Here is a 21,756-nt window from a genome sequence, read left to right as displayed (position 1 = left end):
TCTTAGGAGACTCAGACACATATCACCAAGAGAGAGAGCACAATGAAAATGTGATCTTGCATGAAAAGATGTGTGATTTCAGATTTGAGCACATAGATGTTGGAGCCCAAATCAGATCAGATCAGATCAGATCAGTCGCTCAGTCGTGTCTGACTCTTTGCGACCCCATGAATCGCAGCACGCCAGGCCTCCCTGTCCATCACTATCTCCCGGAGTTCACTCAAACTCACAGAGCCCAAATACCTGGATTCTATCTAGATTCTACCTCTTTCTGTCTGTGTGATGATGGGCAGGTCACTCCACATCTCTGTATCTCAACTTTCTCAACCATAAAACATGAAGTCAATAATCCCCACCTCATAGGATTTCCTTGAGGATGAAAAAGAGGTTAGAACAGAATCTGGTACATTGTAAGCCTTCAATTAAGGATCACTGTTTTCCTTGGTCTGATTTCTGACAACCAGAAGGCCTTTCTGACAACCAGAAGGCCAAGAAAGAGCCTTCTGGCCTTCCCAGGGTTTTTTCCCTGGTAAGGACAAGGAAAGAAGGAGGGGGTGTTGTTGGGTCTGGGTTCTGTACACACTAGTACAATTTTGTCATGTTTTATTTATTTATAGTATTTATTTATTTTCAGCTGCTCTGGGTCTTTGTTGCTTTGCATAGGCTTTTTCCAGTTGCAGTGAGAGGGAGCTACTCTAGTTTTGGTACACAGGCTTCTCAATGTGGTGGTTGCCCTTGTGGCAGAGCGCAGGCTCTAGGCATGTGGGCTCAGCCGCTGTGGCATGCAAGCTCAGTAGCTGTGGTTCATGGGCTCTAGAGCATGGGCTCAGTAGTGGTGGCTTAGTTGCTCCACAGCACGTGGAATCTTCCTTGACCAGGGATCGAACCCATGTCCCCTGTGTTGGCAGGCGGATTCTTATTCATCGTGCCACCAGGGAATTCCTTGTCAGATGTCTGAAGCAGAGATTCAGCCATCATTTGAGGTGTTTTACCCCCCCAGGTCTCATGCTGCTCCCTAAAGCTTCTGAGGATCCTGAGAAGTACCTCTCACTTCTTTCCAAGTTTTTTGTGGGTGGCTGAGGGAAGTATAGCAGACAGTTGAAGAAGAAGATTTTAATTTCTTGTCTAGCTTTTACCCATTGTTCCACCTCGCTCTCCTTTTCATTTTGTTAGGATGTTTTACTTTACTTTTTCCTAGTGCTCTGGCACTGCATGGTACTCATTTAGTTCCAGAACCCCCTGCGAGGTAGGCAGAACTTGTAAGACTGTGGCCATACTACTGATGAGAAAGCCAACTATCATAGAGTAAAGCTATCTGCTCAGGGTTGTACATGGCCATGACTTTCCAAATGATGCTAGTGGTAAAGAACCTGCCTGCCAATGCAGGAGGCATAAGATACTCAGGTTCTATCCCTGGATCAGGAAGATCCCCTGGAGGAGGGATTGGCAATCCACTCCAGTATTCTTGCCTGGAGAATCCCATGGGCAGAGGAGCCTGGTGGGCTATGGCCCATAGGGTCACAGAGCCGGACACAACTGAAGCGACTTAGCATGCATGCACGTATGTGCCTGTGAGAAAGAGCCAATGCCATGAGTCTGTACCAAGAGCTTACTGCTCTTGTCCTAGAATGTCTTCACTCAACGTTTATTGTGTCAATGAGGATCTGGTTGCACTGACGCAGGGGGCAGGGGGAACAAAGATGAGTAAATATAGTTTTTTCCTGCAGAGCTTCTAATCTAGCATGCTCAGAAGAGGCTTCCATTAACATAGCTGTGTGGAGCATTTGATGCCACCAGGCAGTTTGCACCCCAGACAATAAAGGTCTCTATCAACATGTTTGAAGGCAGTATGATGCAGACACAACCACTCTGATTTTAAAATATGGTAACCTGAATCTTACAGTCTTCTGCAAGAGAAAAAGTGCAAGAATGTCAAAGCGTATTTTGAACTAGAGAAAGATAGGAGACTTGTTCTACCAGACAGGGACACATATCAGAAATCAACAATAATTGCAGTGTTCTGATGTTGGCCAAGATAAGACAAACAAGCTCACAGAGTAGCTATGGATCCATAGGAAGAAGTATTCGAAGGAGAAAGAACAACTTTCTTGTAATTCTGGAGTGTGGACACCTCTTTTTAGCAAGCCAAAATTTCTAGGCCATATGGAAGAGACTGGCAAATTTGATAGCATAAAAATTTGAAACAGCTGTAAAGAGAAAAATAACACAAGAACAGCAAGAAAAGAGAAAACCTGTCATATAGATACCTGACAAAACTATTTGCTGGTATTTATACAAAGAAAGATTTTGCAAACTCCTGGGCTCAAGATTCCAGTTCTAGAAGTCCACATCATGGAAATTCCACAGAAGCACATTGTTACATGTCTGAGGATGTTCATTTCAACATTGTTTGCCATAAGAAAAAAATAAGATACTTAAATGTCTACAAAAAGAAAACTAGTCAAATAAATTGTGACACATCCAAACTACAGAATACTCTGCCCAAAGTAAATGGAATGAGGTGCCGTTACAGAAAAATTCCTACCTTAAGTCAGAATAAGAACTATGCAGTTGTTCTGTGCTTTTAAAAATCCACTTGAATATAGGTATACATGCAAATAGAAATTGTTTCTGGAGGATCTCTAACAAACTTTGAATAAGAGTTACCCCTGGGGAGTGGAATTGGGTGGAAGTAGGATTTTCAAGTTTTATTCTTCGTGCCTCCTTATATTTTGGATGTTTAATTTGAACATATAATCACTTGTGTAATTTAAAAAATGTAAACAACAAGAAAGCAAGGTTCTTCATCCCCAGGGATGAAGAATAAGGACTTTGCATGTCCATTTAAGCTGGGGAGTCAGATGAGTCAGGAGGCCAGCCAGATGCTAAGGGACAGGAAACAGATGTGGAAGAACAGTGGGCCCCGAGCACTCACAAATCCCCTTATTGCTCAGTTCTAAGCAGAGACTGTGTGTTGACTGCATAGGGTGAATGAGGGTTTCCTCTTCACTTGAATGAAAGAAATCAAGAATATGGAAGAAGCAGATATGACAGCCATATAGCATGATGTATCACCTGCAGGTCTGAGGCCCTGGAGCTGTCCCAACCCAACTCAGCTCAGCTCAGCAGCAGCGTCAGGACACTCAGAGACATCCCGGCGGAGGACTCAGGTCTGCCTGCATGAGGCAGCCTATTGGGAGGCCTGGCCTCCAGATCTCACTTACTAGTTCTGGGCTTGTGAGCTGAGGAAGGGCTGAGCTGCAAATACAAGTCTTTCTTATCTGGGAGGAGCTGGGAAACCAAACAGCATACCATACTTTATCGGCCTTTCACTTTCAGTGCCATCCGTGACTGAAGAAACGCACTGGGAATTTGAACAGAGGGTTTCTCTCTTCAGCTCTAGTCGCCAGGATGGGTGGGGCACTTTCTCAGGTTTCTATCAGTCCCTGTGTGGGAGATGAGGGGTGGGCCTGGAACTGACTGCCAGATCTGGATTCTCAATAGAACGTGTAGGAAGCTGGTTCTAAGCCATGCATGTGAATTAAGGAGGCAGAAATACCTTTCTTGGAAATCTTCAATATTTGGAGTGGCTTCTGTAAACCAGTTGCAGGAAAAAAAATCACAGACCTGGATGTTATGTGAGTCCCAAGTCCTTCTGGAATGACTTCCTACTGGAACACGTAAGCAGGAAGAACATGTAAGCAGGCAAACTTTTTGCCAACTTGTCCCAATTATTATCATTAATAACAACATATATTTTGTACTCAGTACACATCAAGTGCACTTTAAAGTATTTGCATGTATTGTCGTACCCAGTTCTCACAATGGCTCTATGGGCTGCGGCACAGTTCCTCTCATTTTACAGACGGAGAAACGAGGCGCAGTCCGTTTAGGTCACTGTCCGGGCCCACACGGGCGGCAGGCGGTGATGTTGGCCCTTCTAGGTATCCAGACTCTGGGGCACCCTCTGCACTGTGCATTGAACCCCTGGCGGCCTCCTCAGATGTTGCAGTCTGTGGAATAAATGTGAGAGGAAAACGGGGCCTGAGGTGATGCACAGCATGGGGAGTGCCTCCAGGGAAATTCTTGGATGCCATTAAGCAGGGGAGAGATGGCTTGGGGTCTGGGGGGACAGAATCACGCGGAGGGTAAATAGCAACAACCAAGGGAATGGAACCCAGTCTTGAAGTTTTCTGGCTTGTGAGTTTTCATCAAAATAGGATACTGATTGGTGTGAGTCACATTCCCTGTGGGAAAGTGTGCACAGGTAGTTCTTTCTCAGTGACAGAGGTCTCTCTGGAGCCAAAGAGAATTTTCCAGCTTGGCTTGGGAAACACTATGACAGCAGGAGGATTTAAGATAATTCAAATATAGTCCATCAGCCCAACTCTATTTCATAAAGAACTTGTTCAGTGAGGAGGAGGGTCCTGTCCAAGGACTCATGGCTACTGAGCAGATAAGCTAGGACCAGACCCTGTTCTGCTTTCAAATTAGCCTTGAGAGGCCTCCTGTTCTATTTTGGCATACTGTCCTCTGCTGCTGAGACTTGCCACCCCACTCATGTCGTGGACTTCCAGATGTTCATCAGGGACAACACAGATAAGAACACATTTGCTGAAATGACTGGAAGAGTCAATTGATTCGTAATTATGTTCATTATCACAGATTTGTACTTGATTCAGTATTGCTGTTGTTCAGTCGCTAGGTTGTGTCTGACTCTTTGTGACCCCATGGACTGCAGAACGTCAGGCTTCCCTGTCCTTCACTAACTCCCGGAGTTTGCTCAAACTCATGTCCCTTCAATCAGTGATGCCATCCAGCCATCTCATTCTCTGTTGCCCACTTCTCTTGCCCTCAACCTTTCCCAGCATCAGGGTGTTTTCCAATGAGTTGGCTTTGCATCAGATGGCTAAAGTATTGGAGTTTCAGCAACAGTCCTTCCTATGAATATTCAGGATTGATTTACTTTAGTATTGACTGGTTTGATCTTGATTCAATGCTTTCTAGTATATTCAGAGTTGTGCATCCATCACCACAATCCTATTTTAGACCATCTCCTGCAAAGGTCCCCTGTGCTGATAAGTTTTCATCAGTCAATCTCAACCTCAGCCCTAGTTGCAGACAACCACTAACTTTTTATATCAGCTTTCTATGGGCATTGAATATGCATAGAATTACATAATTTCATGGTCATTTTCATCTGTTTTTTTCCAAAAAATTTTTTGACTTTTTATTGCTAACTTGTATTCCATTTTATGAATATACCACTTTCTGTTTATTCATTCAATCATCAGCTGGCAGACATTTGGACTTATTTACGGCCATTATGAATAGCGCTTCCCAGGTGGTGCCAGTGGTAAAAAAAAAAAAAACCCTGCCTGCCAATGCAGAAGATGTTAAGAGATACAGGTTTGATCCCTAGGTTGGGAAGATCCCCTGGAGGAGGGAACGGCTACGCGTCCAGTATTCTTGCCTGGAGAATGAATGAACAGAGGAACCTGGCAGGCTACAGTTCACAGGGTCAGAAAGAGTTGGACATGACCAAAGCGACTGAGCATGCACACACACATGGCAAATTTATGTTAAATTGAAGAAGCCGCCAAAGTGTTTTCCAAAAAGTTGTACCACTTTACCTTTCCACCAGCTATGCATGGGGTTTCCAATTTTTCCATATCTTGATGACATTTGGTATTATCTATCTTTTTGATTACAGTCATTCTAGTGAGCGTGTAATGGTATCTCGTGGTAGTTGTAATTTGCATTCCTCTGATGACAAATCAGATCAAGTATGTTTTCATGAGTTTAGATATTTGAATGTCTCTCTTGGTGAAATGTCTAGTCTTTCACCATTCTAAAATCATACTTTTTCCTTTCTTATTTTGGAGTTGTGCTCTTTACATTCTTTATGGATACATATCTTTTCTTATATATGACTGGCAAATATTTTCTCATAATCTGTGGCTTATTTCATGTCTTTCAAGCTGTCTTCTGAAGAACAAATTAAACAAAAAAAAATTAATGAAGCTTAATTTACCTGTTTTTTTCTTTTATGGCTTATACTTTTGGTATTATATCTATGTTTGCCTAACCAAAGATTTGAAATATTTCCTTCTGTGCTTTCTCTTAGAAGTTTTGTAGTTTTATCTTTGTATTTAGGCCTATGGTCCATTTTTCCTAACCTGGCTAAAAGTCCCACTTTTCCTGAGCTGGCGTCTCCTATAGACAACAAAAAGGGAGCAGCCCTGTGTGGCTTCTTCCTCCCCTGGAGGCAACTGCTGAGTGGGAATCTGCTCCAAAGCTTCCCACGCTGCTCACCTAGTCACTGCCTTTCTAAACAGAGGACAACCGACAGAGCACTTCAGACCCTCTCACTGTCTCTAAAACAGCAATTTGCATCCTGCTTTAGACTTGAGATACTGTTTCTCAACGTTTCACTTGTTTTATACAATTTTTTTGTTTCTAATAGATATTTTTTTGTGGTGTGTATTACTGGATTGTGGTCACTCTACAGCTTTAATTTAGGCTTTGTTTTTGGTTCATGTTGAGGTGTTTCAAGGATTGAAGTTAAATAATATGTGCTGCTCCATCATTTTTTTTCAGGAACTTCCAATCATTTTTTAAAAGTAGCAATAAAAATCTAGATATTACAATTTTGACTTTGAAAGGTTACAATCTTAATCTGCTTATAAAAAGAACAGGCCTTGTATTTTTGTAGTCATATGGGGCCAAGGCTTAAATCAGTATGAACCAATGAAATTTCTGATACTATATTTTGAAGAAAGGCATTAAGGAATTAAACACCTCCATAACATACATACACACTCACACACACAGACTGCCACCCTAGGTCTGCAGAATTTAAAATTAAGAGACCATTCCGTTGAATATATTACATATACAAATAGACTGATAATCAGGAATGTAGGTTTATTTAATTAAAAAACAAAACAGAACAGATTCATCCCCCAGAGTACTGTATCTTTTAAAGCAGCAGCAATCACAAGGCACATATGTACAAAATACCTCAAGCAAAATAGAAACTAAACATTAAAAAATATATGTTATCTAAAAAGATGTTGAGGACCATTTGTTAATATGAACATATACTATAAAAATGATATTTTCAATATAATTTTATTCTTTTCCCTTTAACAAGAGATGGAATAATAATGTAATATCTATGTACTATCTTGTGGCACATATCAAACATTCACATCACCCGCTTGGTCTGCTAAAGAAAAAAACAGATAGCTAAAGCACAGATTAAAAATTGTATTTTCAGTGCTTTCACATCTTTTTCAGATATCTGGAATTCATTAAGCTGAAAAGAAATAAGTCTCATTTTCTTTAGCTTAGAAAAGCCCCATGGTTATATGTCCCTAGGCAAACCCACTATACAGAAAAGAATACATTCAAGATATTCTAAAATATCAAGGACATGATTTCCATTTTGGGATGATCACAGTAACCCTCTTCAGAAAACAGATTAGAAATCAACAAAGAATAAATGTAAAGGTCAATTATACTAAAATAAAATAGTATTTGATGTAAATTATTGCTCACTTAGGAAGTATAATGACTGTTCTCTGGTTAGGGATGCTAAGATTCAGTGTTAGAAATGGTGCAACATCATAGTGTATATAAAAATTCTAGGATTCAAATATATTATAATGAAAAGTTTATAATAATTACACAAAAGTGTTCCTTTATATATATAAGCCACCACTGAGCTTCACATGACAAAGACTGAAAAACATGTGGTTGGATTAGATCTTCAGTACATTTTGTATCATATATGCTGAAGTGCCTCTAAGCTTTACCGGTGTAGACAATTTTGTCTAATTATTTAGACAAATAGTACTAAATAGCAAAATTTAAGTATCAGTTAGACGCTGTCATTAGTTTATCCTTTAAAAAAAAAATTAGATTTTGGGTTTTTGGATGTTTTCCTTTAAAAAGTCACCAGCATCCATCTCATGGTCACACAACACGTTGACATCCACACCGTCTAGAGACACCTTATCGGGTAACTGCAAGGCACCCTCTGCTCACTCGGCCATGATTCTGAGGCCTGAGTGTGGTACGTGGAGTGGCCACCAGGTCCCAGACTAAAGCAGCACGGTCTGGGCCACCTCGCTGATTGTGGATGCAGCTTTCTCCAGGTCCTCTTCTGTTTGTTCCACTGTGACCACAACCCTAATGCTGAGAAACCATAGGGACACACAAGACAGTCCAATGAGAGTCTACACAAAGGGTCGGCGGCCATCTGTTTTTGTGCATAAAGCTCTTCTACTGGAACACGGCCTACAGTCCATAGCCGCTTTCTCACTGCCCCGGCAGGGCTGAGCAGTCGTGGCAGGGACCTTGTGTCCTGCGAACCGCCAAGTACTGACTGCCACTTACAGGAGTGACTGTTCCTCCCTGGACTACCAGTGATCTGGTCAAGGTAACCCTGCAGTGGGGCTCTGCTAGGGCCGACAGGAAACTCTATGCTTTAAACCTACCACTGCAAGCAGGACCAGGTTCAAAGCAGGAAGTCAACATTTCTCAAATAAATGAGTCTGTGGTGTTCACAATTTTAATTCAGTAAGTCATACAGAGTTCTACAATATTTTGATGCAAGGCAAAGGTTTTCAAGTTTTCAAGAAACTAAAGATAAGAAACATCAGCCTAACAGCTCAATACTACCCCTGTGCCTCTTATTCTGCTCTGCAAATATCTGCATCAGCCACTGGACACATATGGGCTGAGGTGGGCTGGGCTTGGAGTCCTGGAGGCACAAAATTAGGGTGGCCCCTGTCCTCATGAAACACAGGCTCATAACTCGGGATGGTATGATTAGAAGAGAGAGAGCAGGATCTTCAGGGTGCGTTCCAGCTGCTGCCAGAACAGTCTTCCAGAACCCCGCCTGGTGCTCCATGTCTGCATGGTGCTCTGACTCCATGTGCTCTTCTAGGTCTTTCCAAGGCTCCCTCTCGATGGTTCCTCTCAAACCTGTGCTCTGGGCTCCCCTGATGCACCTGTAGATCTCGATAACCCCACATTCCCTGCTGGAAGGCCTCATGCCCACCCCAGCTTGTCTGATACACTCAATTTTCCTGGTTTAACTTATGCATCACCTGCTCTGGGAAGCCTGAGTCCCTCCCAGGCTAGAATTAACCATATCCTCCTCCTCTGTGACCTGTGTCATGACCTTGAACACTGGATGTTTTGGGTATCTACCTCCTTGGACTACCCTGTAAAGACTTAAGGGCAGAATAAGGATGTTTTGTTCAATGAACAATGATTTTATTTATTTTTAAAAATTAATTTATTTTAATTGGAGGCTAATTACTTCACAGTATTGTAGTGGTTTTGCCATACACTGACATGAATCAGCCATGGGTGTACATACGTTCCCCATCCTGAACCCCCTTCCCACCTTCCTCCCCATTCAATGAACACTGATTTTAAATCATGAGTCAAGGTACTTTCCCTGGAGGGCTGCTCAACCCTCTCTCGATTTTCCCCACTGATGCTTTGTTTTTCCTTGGGAGTTTAATAAATGTTTGTCAGATTAAGTATCACATACAGTGCTTGGGCCAGAGGTGAGATGACACCACCAACCAGACTGTGCCCTTCCCTGCAGGACTGTCCGCGTGGCAGAAACGGCTGCCACAGCACAGTGGCAGGTTGTCGCCAGTGGGAACCTGGGCTGTCCCAGTTCAGTCTCGGGATCACAGATGTTTCATTTACTAGAGTCCTGAGGGATTTTCAGTTAAAAATGGGAAAACATCTAGTTTAAGAACAACAGGTGATATACTATTTTTTTAATGATACATATTCTTCCTTATCCTATGATGATCTTTCAAATAATTTCAAAACATATTTCAAAAGAGCTTAAAGTAGTAAACAAAATACCACCTCAGGTCACATTTTAAAGTCTACTAACCTCGGAGGGGGGAGGTACTTTTCTTCTTTCTCCAAGTAGCGCGCCTGAGTCAACGCGATGCCTCTGTCCATGCACTGTATGGGAAAGGAGTACACCCGTGACCCGAACTGCAGATGTGTGCGGGCACTAAGCTGCTTCAGTCACGTCTGACTCTGTGCGACCCTACAGACTGTAGCTCACCAGGCTCCTCTGTCCATGGGATTCCCCAGGCAAGAATCCTGAAGTGGGTTGCTGTGCCCTCCTCCAGGGGGACTTTCTCTACCTAGTGATCCAAACCACGTCTCTTGCCTCCTGCAGTGGCAAGTGGGCTCTTTTACCACTAACGCCACCTGGAAAGCCCAGACTGCAGACACTGGTCATTAAAACAGGAAGGTACACTGAAATGCCACCCTCAATAGAAGTTTTAATTCATTTTTCCAATTATAACTACCAGAAGACAAAATAACTACAAAATCATCCTGAGCAACACTGTTCTACAGAGCCTCCTGCAATGAGGGAGGGGTTTACTCTGCACCGTTCATGGGCAGTCAGGGACCCATGTGGCTTTCGGTCACTGAGACATGGCTACCGCCAACTGTGCCACTGAGCTCTGAGTCTGACTTAATTCAAATAGCCATAGGTAACTAGGGATTACCGTTTTAGGGAAAGCAGAGTTAGGACAAAGGGAAACAGGACCAGCAAAGCCCTACAGGCTAACCAAGAGCTGGATTTAATAATGCCAGCAGAATCACTTCAGAAAGAAATTACTCACAGGGAAATGGCAACCCACTCCAGTATTTTTGCCTGGAGAATACCATGGACAGAAGAGCCTGGCGGGCCACAGTCCATGGGGTCGCAAAGAGTTGGACACACCTGAGCAACTAACACTTTCAAATGCTAGCGACACCTCTAATTCCCATGTGCTACACTTGGGCATGGTGCTACCAGGCACAGAAAAGTCTGGTATCACACATTTTTTGAACAGTTTTCCGATACATTAGCCACCTGTCAACAATTTAAAAAAATTAACTAATGCTATCAAAATAAAGAAAGCATAAAGTCAGACAAGGGTAATGACTTATAACAATTTCTCTTTGGGGTGATGAAATGTTTTCGAATCAGAGTCTGCACAACCCTGTGAAGATACTAAAAACCACTCAACAGGATACTTTAAAGGGTGAATTTTACAGGTGAATTGTATTTAAACAACAACAACAAGACCCAATCAGAGCAAGAGGTGCTATAAAAGAGGGAACAATCACAGCCAGCCTGTGGCAGCCATCGGCCTGAAGAGGAGCCACTCTGTCAGCTGTGAAGGCAGGTTTTCCTCTGCTAGGAAAAGATGGAAAACAACGGCAGGCAGTGACGTTTGCTAATTCTACATTCTGGAAGTGTACTTGGAAAAGTTAACTCCTTCTGCAAACATCTGGACTGGCTCTGCTTCCTGGCTAGTTAAGAAACATTATAAACCATAGCTCAGTTTGTAAAAACAGTTGTTTTGTCAAGCAACTCAACAAAAACTTGGCAGAACCTCCTCTCAGTTCTACAAAGCTTAAAAAAGGGCTACTGTGTCACAATTCTCTTTTCTCTTTCAAATACGGAAAAGAAAAGACAAAGAGGAACAAAGGCTTTTAAGGTGGAAGCTGTGATGATGCAAAAACACTGTAAGAACTGCCTCTTCCTTCTTACAGATGCAGCTTTCACAGAGTATTCTCTTCCCTGCTCTAGAGCCTGTTCTCTCCTCATGCGACTCTCAAGATGATTTCCCAGAGACAGCCAGTATCGATCAGGCCCACAGATACTACTTTGGGATCTGTGAACTGTCCACAGACTCACTTTTTCTTTTAGTTATGAAGATAAGCTATGTTAAGTACAGTATGGAGTCAACTGATTCACATGCCCTCTTCTGAGTCTCCCTCTGGAACAAAGCAGCAGTAAGACTAGCTGTTGCCATGAATGAGAAGAGGACAGAGGTGAGTCTGATCAGAACGGACACTCTGGCACCTAGACAAGGCCCACATCCCATGACACAAAGTATGTGTGGAGAAACATTACTATTACCCTGACACCTGTCAGCGCAGATTCAGGGCAGGAGGCTCAGAAAGCAACTGTCAGGACAAGCAGGACAAGGAAGCAGAGTGAGTCTGTTTTCATTCGCAAATATGTATGTATTCACCTAATAACTGGATACTCACTTGAGTTACTATTTCCTGAAGCAGTTTAACATCTCTTTCTCGACACCCAGTGGTCTCTTCCAGTTGGAGGTGCAATGCTGGAGAAATAGACTCCCCCACTACTTTTAGTCCAGGAACGCTGAAAGGGAAACATACAGACGCGTAATTCCCCTTCCAAGCTCAGGTTGTGCTTGTGCTTAGTTGCTCAGTCAAGTTCAATTCTTTGCGTCCCCATGAACTGTCATCTGCCAGGTTCCTCTGTCCATGGTGATTCTCCAGGCAAGAATACTGGAGTGGGTTTCCGTGTCCTCCTCAAGCTCAGGTTCCTCACATATCAATAATCATATGAAGTCTGCATTAATGAATTGACAGAAACTTGGAACTTTCATGGGAAACACCATGTGATGGGATTCTAGATCTGACAAAGCAAGGTAAAAATGCATGCTCTGGGCAGTGCTTCCCGGTCTAGGACACCCTGCAGCACGGCTGGGAAGACGGTTCCCTGTCTGGAGGGTCCCCCTGGGTTCACATTTCACAGAGAACACAGACATCGTCTCCAGCCTCCCACTAGGTGGTCTGCATGCCTCACCCAGCTTGGCTGGGACCGCCCTGCCTCAGTGGGGCCCTTACAGGTCCCACGCGGGTCGTGGGCCCCAGGCTTACAGCTTCCTTTCCTCATCTCTTCTCTCCTGTCCTCCTGCTGGTGCCAGGCACGCCTGGTCCCGGCCCACTGCCACTCCCCTGAGGGCCTCCCTCATCACCCACTCCAGGAAAGCACCTTCAGTTTCTATTATTTTGTTTTCTTCATGGACAACTTATTATAGTTGATAATGTTGCTTCCTTATTTTCTAAATCTTTAGTTTGAATCTTGTTTTTCATAAATTACAGGAATGGCTTCTGACATTGAAATTTTGTATTTGACCACCAGCAAGGTTCAGGTTGTGAAGCTGCCTTCTTGTGTGCATGTTTTACTTGAATTACAATTCTCTTCTTCTTTCTTAGGATTAACAGCACAGAAACCTGCTCTTTCTCAAGGAGAAAAAGAGATTCAGAAGTGAAAGTCTGTATTTTCAAATGATTATTATAGATGTCATGAGAACTGCAGGCCATATTACTTAGTCAGGAATGGTATGATTTTTGACCTATCTCGAGGGACAGAAACCATAATACATGTCTATTTGAAACTGGGCCAAACATTTTACATTGCTTTCATTTAGTGTGCTTTACTTGGAAAGATTTGCTTTTCCCTTAGACTAAAATGAATACAAAAAGTACTTGGTAGCATATTCAATTCCTCAAATATTTTTAGAACTCACCACGCTTTTCCTGAAGAGCACGTGAGGTGGGGAGGCTAAGATCACCTGCTTTCCAAGCCAGCCTTGAACATCATTAATTTATGCCTACTTTCTTTACATGTAATACATCATGCTGCTGATGCTGCTGCTGCTAAATCGCTTCAGTCGTGTCCGACTCTATGCGACCCCAGAAACGGCAGCCCACCAGGCTCCCCCGTCCCTGGGATTCTCCAGGCAAGAACACTGGAGTGGGTTGCCATTTCCTTCTCCAATGCATGAAAGTGAAAAGTGAAAGAGAAGTTGCTCAGTCGTGTCCGACTCTTAGCGACCCCATGGACTGCAGCCCACCAGGCTCCTCCATCCATGGGATTTTCCAGGCAAGAGTACTGGAGTGGGGTGCCATCGCCTTCTCCGAATACATCATGCTAGGATCTCTCAATAAACCAGGCTGCAGATTTGAATGGAACCTTAGATTCTAGGACTTCTAGAATACTGGGAAACCTTATAGATCAGTTGTTTTACTAATGTAGAAACTAAGTAATATGGTTTCAAAACTCATTTCCTAGGTGAATTGTGAATATGTTAAACTGTATACAAAGAAGTATCAATTATTTTAGGTCATATACTCTCAGAGAGAACTGAATATATTACTTTCCAAACAGCATTTCCTATGAATAAAATGGCCTGGATTTTCCTTGTTAATAACAAGGCACCTAAAAGCCCAATCAAGCTTACTATTTGATCAAATGGGCTCATTTCACATGTTGGGTGGAGCAAGCTGGTGGGAGAGGAATGAAACAAAATGGCCTCTTTCTGGCTGCCTGGATACTGATGCATTAAAGTTTAACTAAAACCAATGGACAGAGTTATAACTCGAGTTCAGAAACTTAGAAGCTGTGTTTCAGAGCCTAAACGGAGAAGGCAATGGCACCCCACTCCAGTACTTTGCCTGGAAAATCCCATGAATGGAGGAGCCTGGTGGGCTGCAGTCCATGGGGTCGCTAAGAGTTGGACACGACTGAGCGACTTCACTTTCACTTTTCACTTTCATGCATTGGAGAAGGAAATGGCAACCCACTCCAGTGTTCTTGTCTGGAGAATCCCAGGGACGGGGGAGCCTGGTGGATGCCGTCTATGGGGTCACACAGAGTCGGACACGACTGAAATGACTTAACAGCAGCAGCAGCATACTTAAAAAATCTTTTTGGAGACCTTTTTATCTACCATATTTTTTTACCAAATGGAAATCCTAAGCATTGATCTAAGTCCCATGGACAGAACAGTCAACAATTCAGACACGGTCTCTATCATGTGCTTACTGTGGGGAGAGCACTGGGCATGAATAATTATCTGTTGGAATTTAAGGACTTCAAGATTCCAGCAAGGACTCAAACTAGCATAGGCCATTGACTTCCTCTCCCAGATGCAGCCTCAGAGATGACAGCAGCAAATCTCTGATTAGAAGAGATTTAAAAAATTACTTAGAACTGAATGTTGGAAATACTGCCTTTGAAAATGTTTATCTTTAAGACATTTACTGGAAAATAATAAAACCAATAAGCTAAATGTAAAAAGCTAAAAAAAAAAAAAAGAATAAAATCAAAATTCAATGAAACAAGGAAGGTAGAAAAATAAGGGGAAAAAAGATCAATCAAAGAAAACAAAATCAAACTTAAAAAAAATGTGCTGGGCAAAAATCCTGGAAAAAGGAAAAATGATAGAAACAGAAAATAAAAAGAGGAAATAATACAGACACAGGAAAGATAATCATAAGACTATATGCCCAACCCAAAGGCCCCAACTCCAGAGAGTCTGACAGAGGAGTCTTGCTCAACTCTGAAGAAATAAATCATCAAGCCTGGTCTTACACATAGTAGCTCCATAATGCAAGACAGCGGAAAAACTATCAATCATTTGAGGCTACCACAACACTGATTCTTAGGTTACGTAAGGCTGTTGGAACCAAAGATTGTAGCCCCATTTAAATCACAAATATGGATATAAAAATTCAAAATTTTAACAGTGAAGAAAAATATACTATAATCAAGTAGGGGTTTACTCAGGAATACAAGGATGTTTTAACATCAAAAAATACAGTCATGCCTGTTAGTGACAGGCATATGGCTGGGTAAAGTGCAGGAGAAGAGGTGGGTTTCAGTAGTTTCAAATGTACATGAGAGGTGAGGATGCAGAGAAGGCTAAACAATGGGGAAAAGACTGACTACACAGAGAAGCAGAGCCACAGGCTAGTTGCTAGAAGAGAGTGTGGGGTCATGGGAAAGAAAAATTTAAGACAAGAGAGGGCAGAGCTAATCAAATGACTCAGGAAATGGGAGAGACTGCAGAAAAAGGAGAGGAGACAATCAAAGGCACTCAGTTTTAAGAAAGAAGAGCTATGATGGATGGAGGAACACTTCTCTGGCTGTAACAGGAGGGAAGACTGGCTTGGATACCTGCAGGTGTACAAGTTTGTGAGGGAAAATTAAGCAGTTCCCAAGTGAAAGCATGAGACAAGGCTGTCAGCTAAAAGTCGGTGGAGTGAGACAAGGGTGAGGGATTTTAGAGAGGAGAAGTGTGAAAGAGCTGGGAACAATGGAGAATTGGACTTAAACATATTAACACTGCTAGACAGAATAAAGGGCATCTGAGGCATGTGTTCATGAGCTGACAGTGACTCCATGGTGCTGGGTTGAGCAGGTTTATTAATATTTCATAAACCAATGTAACTGGAAACAATAACAACAATATCTCTCTACCATAAATCATGCAAGAACTTTTGCTATGATCATAAAGTCAGATCCAGACTTTAATTATTTCTGCCCCTATAGTATCTGGAACATCTGTGACCTGCTTATTTATCAACTGTCTTTTTCTTTTAGAAGAGTTTCTAGACTCCATATCTGGGAATAGGGATAGGACTTCCATGACTGAGAAGGCAGGTTTCAGCTTAGAAAGGCAAAAAGAAACACAACAGGCAAGGTGAGATAATTTTCTATAAGAGCCTGAGGATGTCACCAGCCTCAATTCCCCTCTCCCCCTCAATTCTCAAGGAATTTTAAAGAACTACTCTTGTATAGTTAATATAAACAAAAATAAACAGAATACACATAAGGTTCACTTCACTTTCACTAGTTTAAGTAATTTAAAATAATAAAAGAGTAATTTTCTAAAAAGTAACATAGACAGTATGAACCCACCATCATCTAATACATCCTTCTATCCCTACAGATGTGCAGAGATTCTCCAATGTTTATCAGTTATTTCTGGTGGTCAAATGTTCTGTTATTTGTTAGTTTTCATCTTTATCTTTTGTCCTGCTTTAATTATTTTACTAACGAACTTATTATCATTTTTAGAAAAACAAAGCTATGATTCTTTAAAACAATGGCAAAATGGATGTTCTGGATTCACACAAACAGAAATTTGAATGAACTGTGTTTTTGGTTTCTTGGCTGCAATTTAGTCAAACTGACCCAGCCGATTAAATGCACTCAAAACCAAAGAGGTGACATTCAAAATTTTTCATGAGTTGTTTGAATGTGGTGAAGATAAACTTCAAGATGGTTGAAAAGATATAAAACTCACCCTTGTAAAGCTTTATGAATTCGTTTGCATTTTTCCTTCAACACTGCAAAAATACCTGAATGAAACAAATACATTTGATAGTACATTTGGAAAATTTGGTATTACTAATCTAAAAATGTTTTTAAAGACCCAGTTCATCAATTTATTTTAATTAATTAATTTTCCTTTTGGCCATGCCATGCGGCATGCACGATCTTAATTCCCCAACCAGGGACGGAAACCATGCCCCTGCAGTGGCTGCGCAGAGTCTTAAGAACTGGACCACCAAGGAAGTCCCCAGTTCATCAATTTCAAATGCTGCAAATCCTTCTGCCTACTAATAACACACAGACAGCTGGTAACTCCTCTGAAGACCCCCAACTTTCATCTCTGGCACATACTAGCTGGCACCTTCTCACCCTACTTTCAGCAAAATCTGGGAGGTTTTCAACAACAAAACAAAGGCTCTTGTTCTTACCAAGATTCTATAAATTATCTAGCTAAGAATAAAAGGGTACAAATCTGATTTCTGGACCCTAAAGAATTTGGGAAAACACAGAGACTGTGTTAATGTTTATGATCTCTTTCTTGATACTTTTGCTTTCTTTTAAGGAAATTTCACAAGCTGAAATATCGGAGGAGATGAGAGTGGTGGGCTATTGACAAGCAAGCATATGAATATGCACAGAGAAACGTTCACTTTTACTGATTCTCTGAATTAAAAAAATCAATGCTGAAACTTCAGAAATTTAGAAAATTTAAACTTTACAAAACCCAGGCCTGCTCTTGCATTTGTGTTTTAGCCCTTGGTGAGGAGGTGTTATCACAGCCTAGAATCACATTTTAAATTGAGTCACCTGCCCATTAAGCAAGCTTTAATGGCTGGTAAACCAGTTTGACTTTGGTCAACTCATGGTTCAAAGGCTGGAGGGGACAACCAGACAATACCTATAAAATTATATGTACCAAAAATTAGCATACTTCAGCAAATTTCTCAAAAAAATAAAAAAATAAACTAAACAGTGACTGGCCCAGAGGTAACCCTCCTGTTTCCAGCATCTTTGCCCACCAAAGGAGCCAGCTCAGCTGTGGCTCTGGCTTCATCTCTAGAAATGAGAGAAGCTCTATACCAAAACCCTGGGGGCAGGGACAACTTCCTCACCATCATCCTTCCCATAGGTTGCCAGATAATCTAATTCTGAGCCAGAGCTTTGTCTAGGAAATAATTCCCTCCAGCCAATGTCTCAAAAAAGCAAACCAGGAGCATGGCTAACATAACCTGTGATATCTTTGATTTCCTGGGATTAAAGGTTATACCTGGATTCTCTTCCATGATGTTGAGAGCCTCAATCGCAGCAGCAGCTAACAGGGGAGGTAAGGAAGCTGAAAAGCAGTATCCCTGGCCAGAAAGTCGCTGAAAAGAAACAAACAAGTCACAAAGCATACATTTGGTGAGGGGTAGGGGAGACAGAGAGGCTAAAAAATCTAAAGGCACTAAATCTCTGTACCATCTACCAAAAAGTGTGTACAACTGCTAAGGTGGTAAAACCCAGGCATGTACAGAAGTTATCATGTAACAAAAACAAAACCTTTTTTTAAAAAGGGAAACAATTTCTAAATGTAAATATTTTGAGTGATTCTTTAAGAAATCTATTTCTAAATAAAAACTGTATGATAAACTAAGAATGAAATTTTGCGAAAACAGTTACATGTTTGGGTGACTCAAATGGAGCAGTAAATTTCAGTTTTTGCTCTTTGTTTTTAAAAAGAACCCACCTGATGGTCAATTACAAAAGACCTGCCACAGCAGAAACCCCCAATAGATGCCAGTGAGTTCTCCATGTTGGCACTGATAAGATCAATATCATCAATCTGCCAGAAAAGAGGAACAGTGGGAGTTACTTCTCAATTTAAAGAAAAGGAAAAAAAAAAAAGGCCAATGTCAAGCTTAGAGACAAAATTTCAGCAGCGATGATGTCAACATCTGGATTCAAACCACTTCTGTGAAAATAAAGGATAAGTCATACAAAATCAATTGTTAAAAGGACTGTTGCTTCACAACCCACCTCTGAATGTCTCATTTTATATATACTTTTCTGCATTTTGTCATGCATTGACAATTTGCAGAGAATAAAAGATGAAATCTAAAGCTGTTTGATACTAAACATACTCAGAGGCACAAGATCATTCCTTGCTAAAACAGTGGTCTCAGCTGGCGTTCTCCATAGAAGGTACTTCATGGAAACAAAAAGGAATCTTTTGAGCATTTTTGGAATGTGTACTACATTCATCTTTTCCACCTTTCCAAAAATGAAATCAATTTATTCAAACATGAAGGCAATAGGTTCTTTGAACAAATGAACCAATTTGGGCAGTGGATAAACCTAATGTGCCCAGTGGGCTCCTGAACACCCACCACCTTTTCAACTGCTCAGCACTCCTTGGGTCCTCACGTTCTGCTCCAGCCCCCAGCACCAAGTTCCATCCTGTGCACAACAGCCATTCAGTAACTACTCACTGGTGGCCATAATAACTGGTCAGATCACATATGGTGTTATTCTAAGTGTTCCACAGATCCAACAAGGAAACCTGTGCCCTCTTATTCTTCTTCATCCTTTCCTTATGAAAAATTCCAAACATATATCAAAGTATTACAGAATTACCACCAGATTCAATAATTATCAACTTATGGACAATCCTGTTCTATGAACAGCCCCCTACTGCCCTCTTCATTTCTTTGGAGCAAATTTCGGACTTAACTTGTTTTCATCCATAAATATTTCAGTGAGCATTTCTAAAAGATAGGTACCCTTTCAAAAACATTATCAAAATTTCTTATATGTCAAACATTGAGGGTTCGAGTATCTCTGTTTCACAAACCTTGTTTTCCATAATATTTGTATGAATCAGGACCCAAATAAAGTCCATACATTCTGTACTTAAGCTCTTATAAATAATATCTCTGAGACAACTGCTAAGAGCAGTCAGAAAACCAGAACAGTGAAATTATATGGTGCTTTTATCTTCTTTAAAATCTTCATGTCTTAAAAGCTGCTCTGGTGTAAATTTTATTTGAATTACATTTCCATTTTTCTTAAATTCTTTAGGGCATTTAGTTGCCAAATGTCAGTCTGTCTCTGGGGAGCATGCTTCAGTCAAGTTTCTGTGATATTCATTCTGCTTTACATTTTTCTCTAGGTCTGTATGGGTAGAGGGATGCAAATATAATTGAAGGTGATTTTATGTTGCCTAAGTTCAACTTTTTAAACCAAGTTGTGAAAATTTTTATACACAAGATTTGGAGAAAAGCTTCTTTAACTTGACCACACAGTGGAGGGCAAGGACAGGCTATGGCAGTGGTGAATGAAGACAGACTACAGCAGCGGTGAGCGAGGACAGAGTGTGCAGTGGTGGGAGAGGGCAGGCCACGCAGCGGTGAGTGGTGACCAGTTGTGCAGATGGGCCCGCGCTGCTCCTCCTTCCTGAAGATCTAGGCACTCACACCACCAAGGGTGGGGCCAACTGAAGCTTATTTTCCTTCAGCAAAAGAAAAACATGACATACTCCAGTTGTCTGGGACCTTGTGGGGCTTTTCTGTGAATACCATATTGGTAAGGGTTTCTGATATTGTACATATAAAAATCATCCCCATATATACACACTACAGAGAATATACAATTTTAAATATTAGAAAGAACATCTTTTCACTGCTATAATAAATATAAGGACAACTTGAGGAATTCTTACTGATTTTAAGAAAAAAAAAAGAAGGTAAATTTAACTGTTTCTAGAGGAGATACTGAAAGCTGGGATCAAATGTTACCTTTTAAACAGAACACAATTCTATGATTAGCCACTCTGAGTTCATAGATTTCAAGGGAAGATGGGGCCTCTGGTGTGGCTGAGCCATCCTCCATGGACGCAGTGAAGTGCTGCCAGTGCACACTGATGAGGAGCACTGTCTTGTATCCATGAAACATGCCCAGCAGGATGCAACTGCATGGTTACTATATGAGGGAATGTTCCAAAAAAGGACAGCTTACATTGATTCCAAAATGCTCCGTGACTCCTCGGCCATGCTCTCCCAGGACTCCAAATGAAAGGCTTTCCTCCAGAAAGATTCTTGCTTTATATTTATATTTTAACTTAACCTATGTGGTAAATAAACACAACTTTAAGATACTGATAATTAGCAGTGCACAGAACATATGGTTAAGAACGAAATTAAACCTAAAATAAAAAGGAGAGGAAAAAGACATACAGTTGATCCTCATTATTGGTGGATTCATATTTGTGAAACTGCCAATTTGCTAATATTTGTGACCCCAAATGAATACTTAAGGCACACTTGCAGAGTGGTGACACCTGTGAGTCACCTGGCACACACTTTCCAGCGAGCTAACAGGCTACTGCTTCAGCTCATACTGTGCATAAGTGTCCTCTTCGCGTCCTGTTTACTGCCATGTTTTTCACATTTTGTTGGTGATTTTGTTATTTAAAATGGACCCCTAGCACAGTGCTGAAGTCTTGTCTAGTTTTCCTAAGTGCAAGAAGGCTATGATGTGCCTTATGAAAAAAAATGTATCTTACGTAAGTATCATTCAGGCCAGAGTTATAGTATTGCTAGCCATGAGTTCAATGTGAATAAATCAACATTAAATAAGGTGTCTTTTAACACAAACACATATAAAACAAGGTTGTGTATTGAGCAATGGATGAAAACGTTGTGATGAGAGGCCTGCAGAAAACTAACTCTGTATTTGTCCTAGGAGCAAAAGTTTTAGTATTTGATAATTTGGTATTGGCAGCATGT

General features: G+C 41.4%; 1 protein-coding gene across 4 annotated transcripts in view; it reads right to left on the bottom strand.

The window, feature by feature from the left end:
- Positions 1–2,374: 2,374 nt before the first annotated feature.
- SPTLC1 (serine palmitoyltransferase long chain base subunit 1) overlaps positions 2,375–21,756 on the bottom strand; it is a 69,765-nt gene continuing 50,383 nt past the window's right edge. For 2 of the 4 annotated variants that reach the window (XM_055579109.1, XM_055579111.1), the window contains 7 exons: positions 20,987–21,094; positions 18,720–18,815; positions 18,261–18,357; positions 16,965–17,019; positions 12,106–12,223; positions 9,932–10,005; positions 6,908–8,202 (listed from right to left, as the gene is read on the bottom strand). In XM_055579109.1, the coding sequence (XP_055435084.1) occupies positions 8,109–8,202; positions 9,932–10,005; positions 12,106–12,223; positions 16,965–17,019; positions 18,261–18,357; positions 18,720–18,815; positions 20,987–21,094 (642 nt within the window). In that variant the 3' untranslated portion in view covers positions 6,908–8,108. Of the gene's footprint in view, positions 3,672–3,748; positions 4,014–6,907; positions 8,203–9,931; positions 10,006–12,105; positions 12,224–16,964; positions 17,020–18,260; positions 18,358–18,719; positions 18,816–20,986; positions 21,095–21,756 lie in introns of those variants that run through there. The other 2 variants (XR_008713802.1, XM_055579110.1) reach the window with 2 other exon arrangements.

Source organism: Bubalus kerabau, chromosome 4, assembly GCF_029407905.1.
Source record: "Bubalus kerabau isolate K-KA32 ecotype Philippines breed swamp buffalo chromosome 4, PCC_UOA_SB_1v2, whole genome shotgun sequence".
Lineage (NCBI taxonomy): Eukaryota > Metazoa > Chordata > Mammalia > Artiodactyla > Bovidae > Bubalus > Bubalus kerabau.
This window is presented reverse-complemented; position numbering and strand designations above follow the sequence as displayed.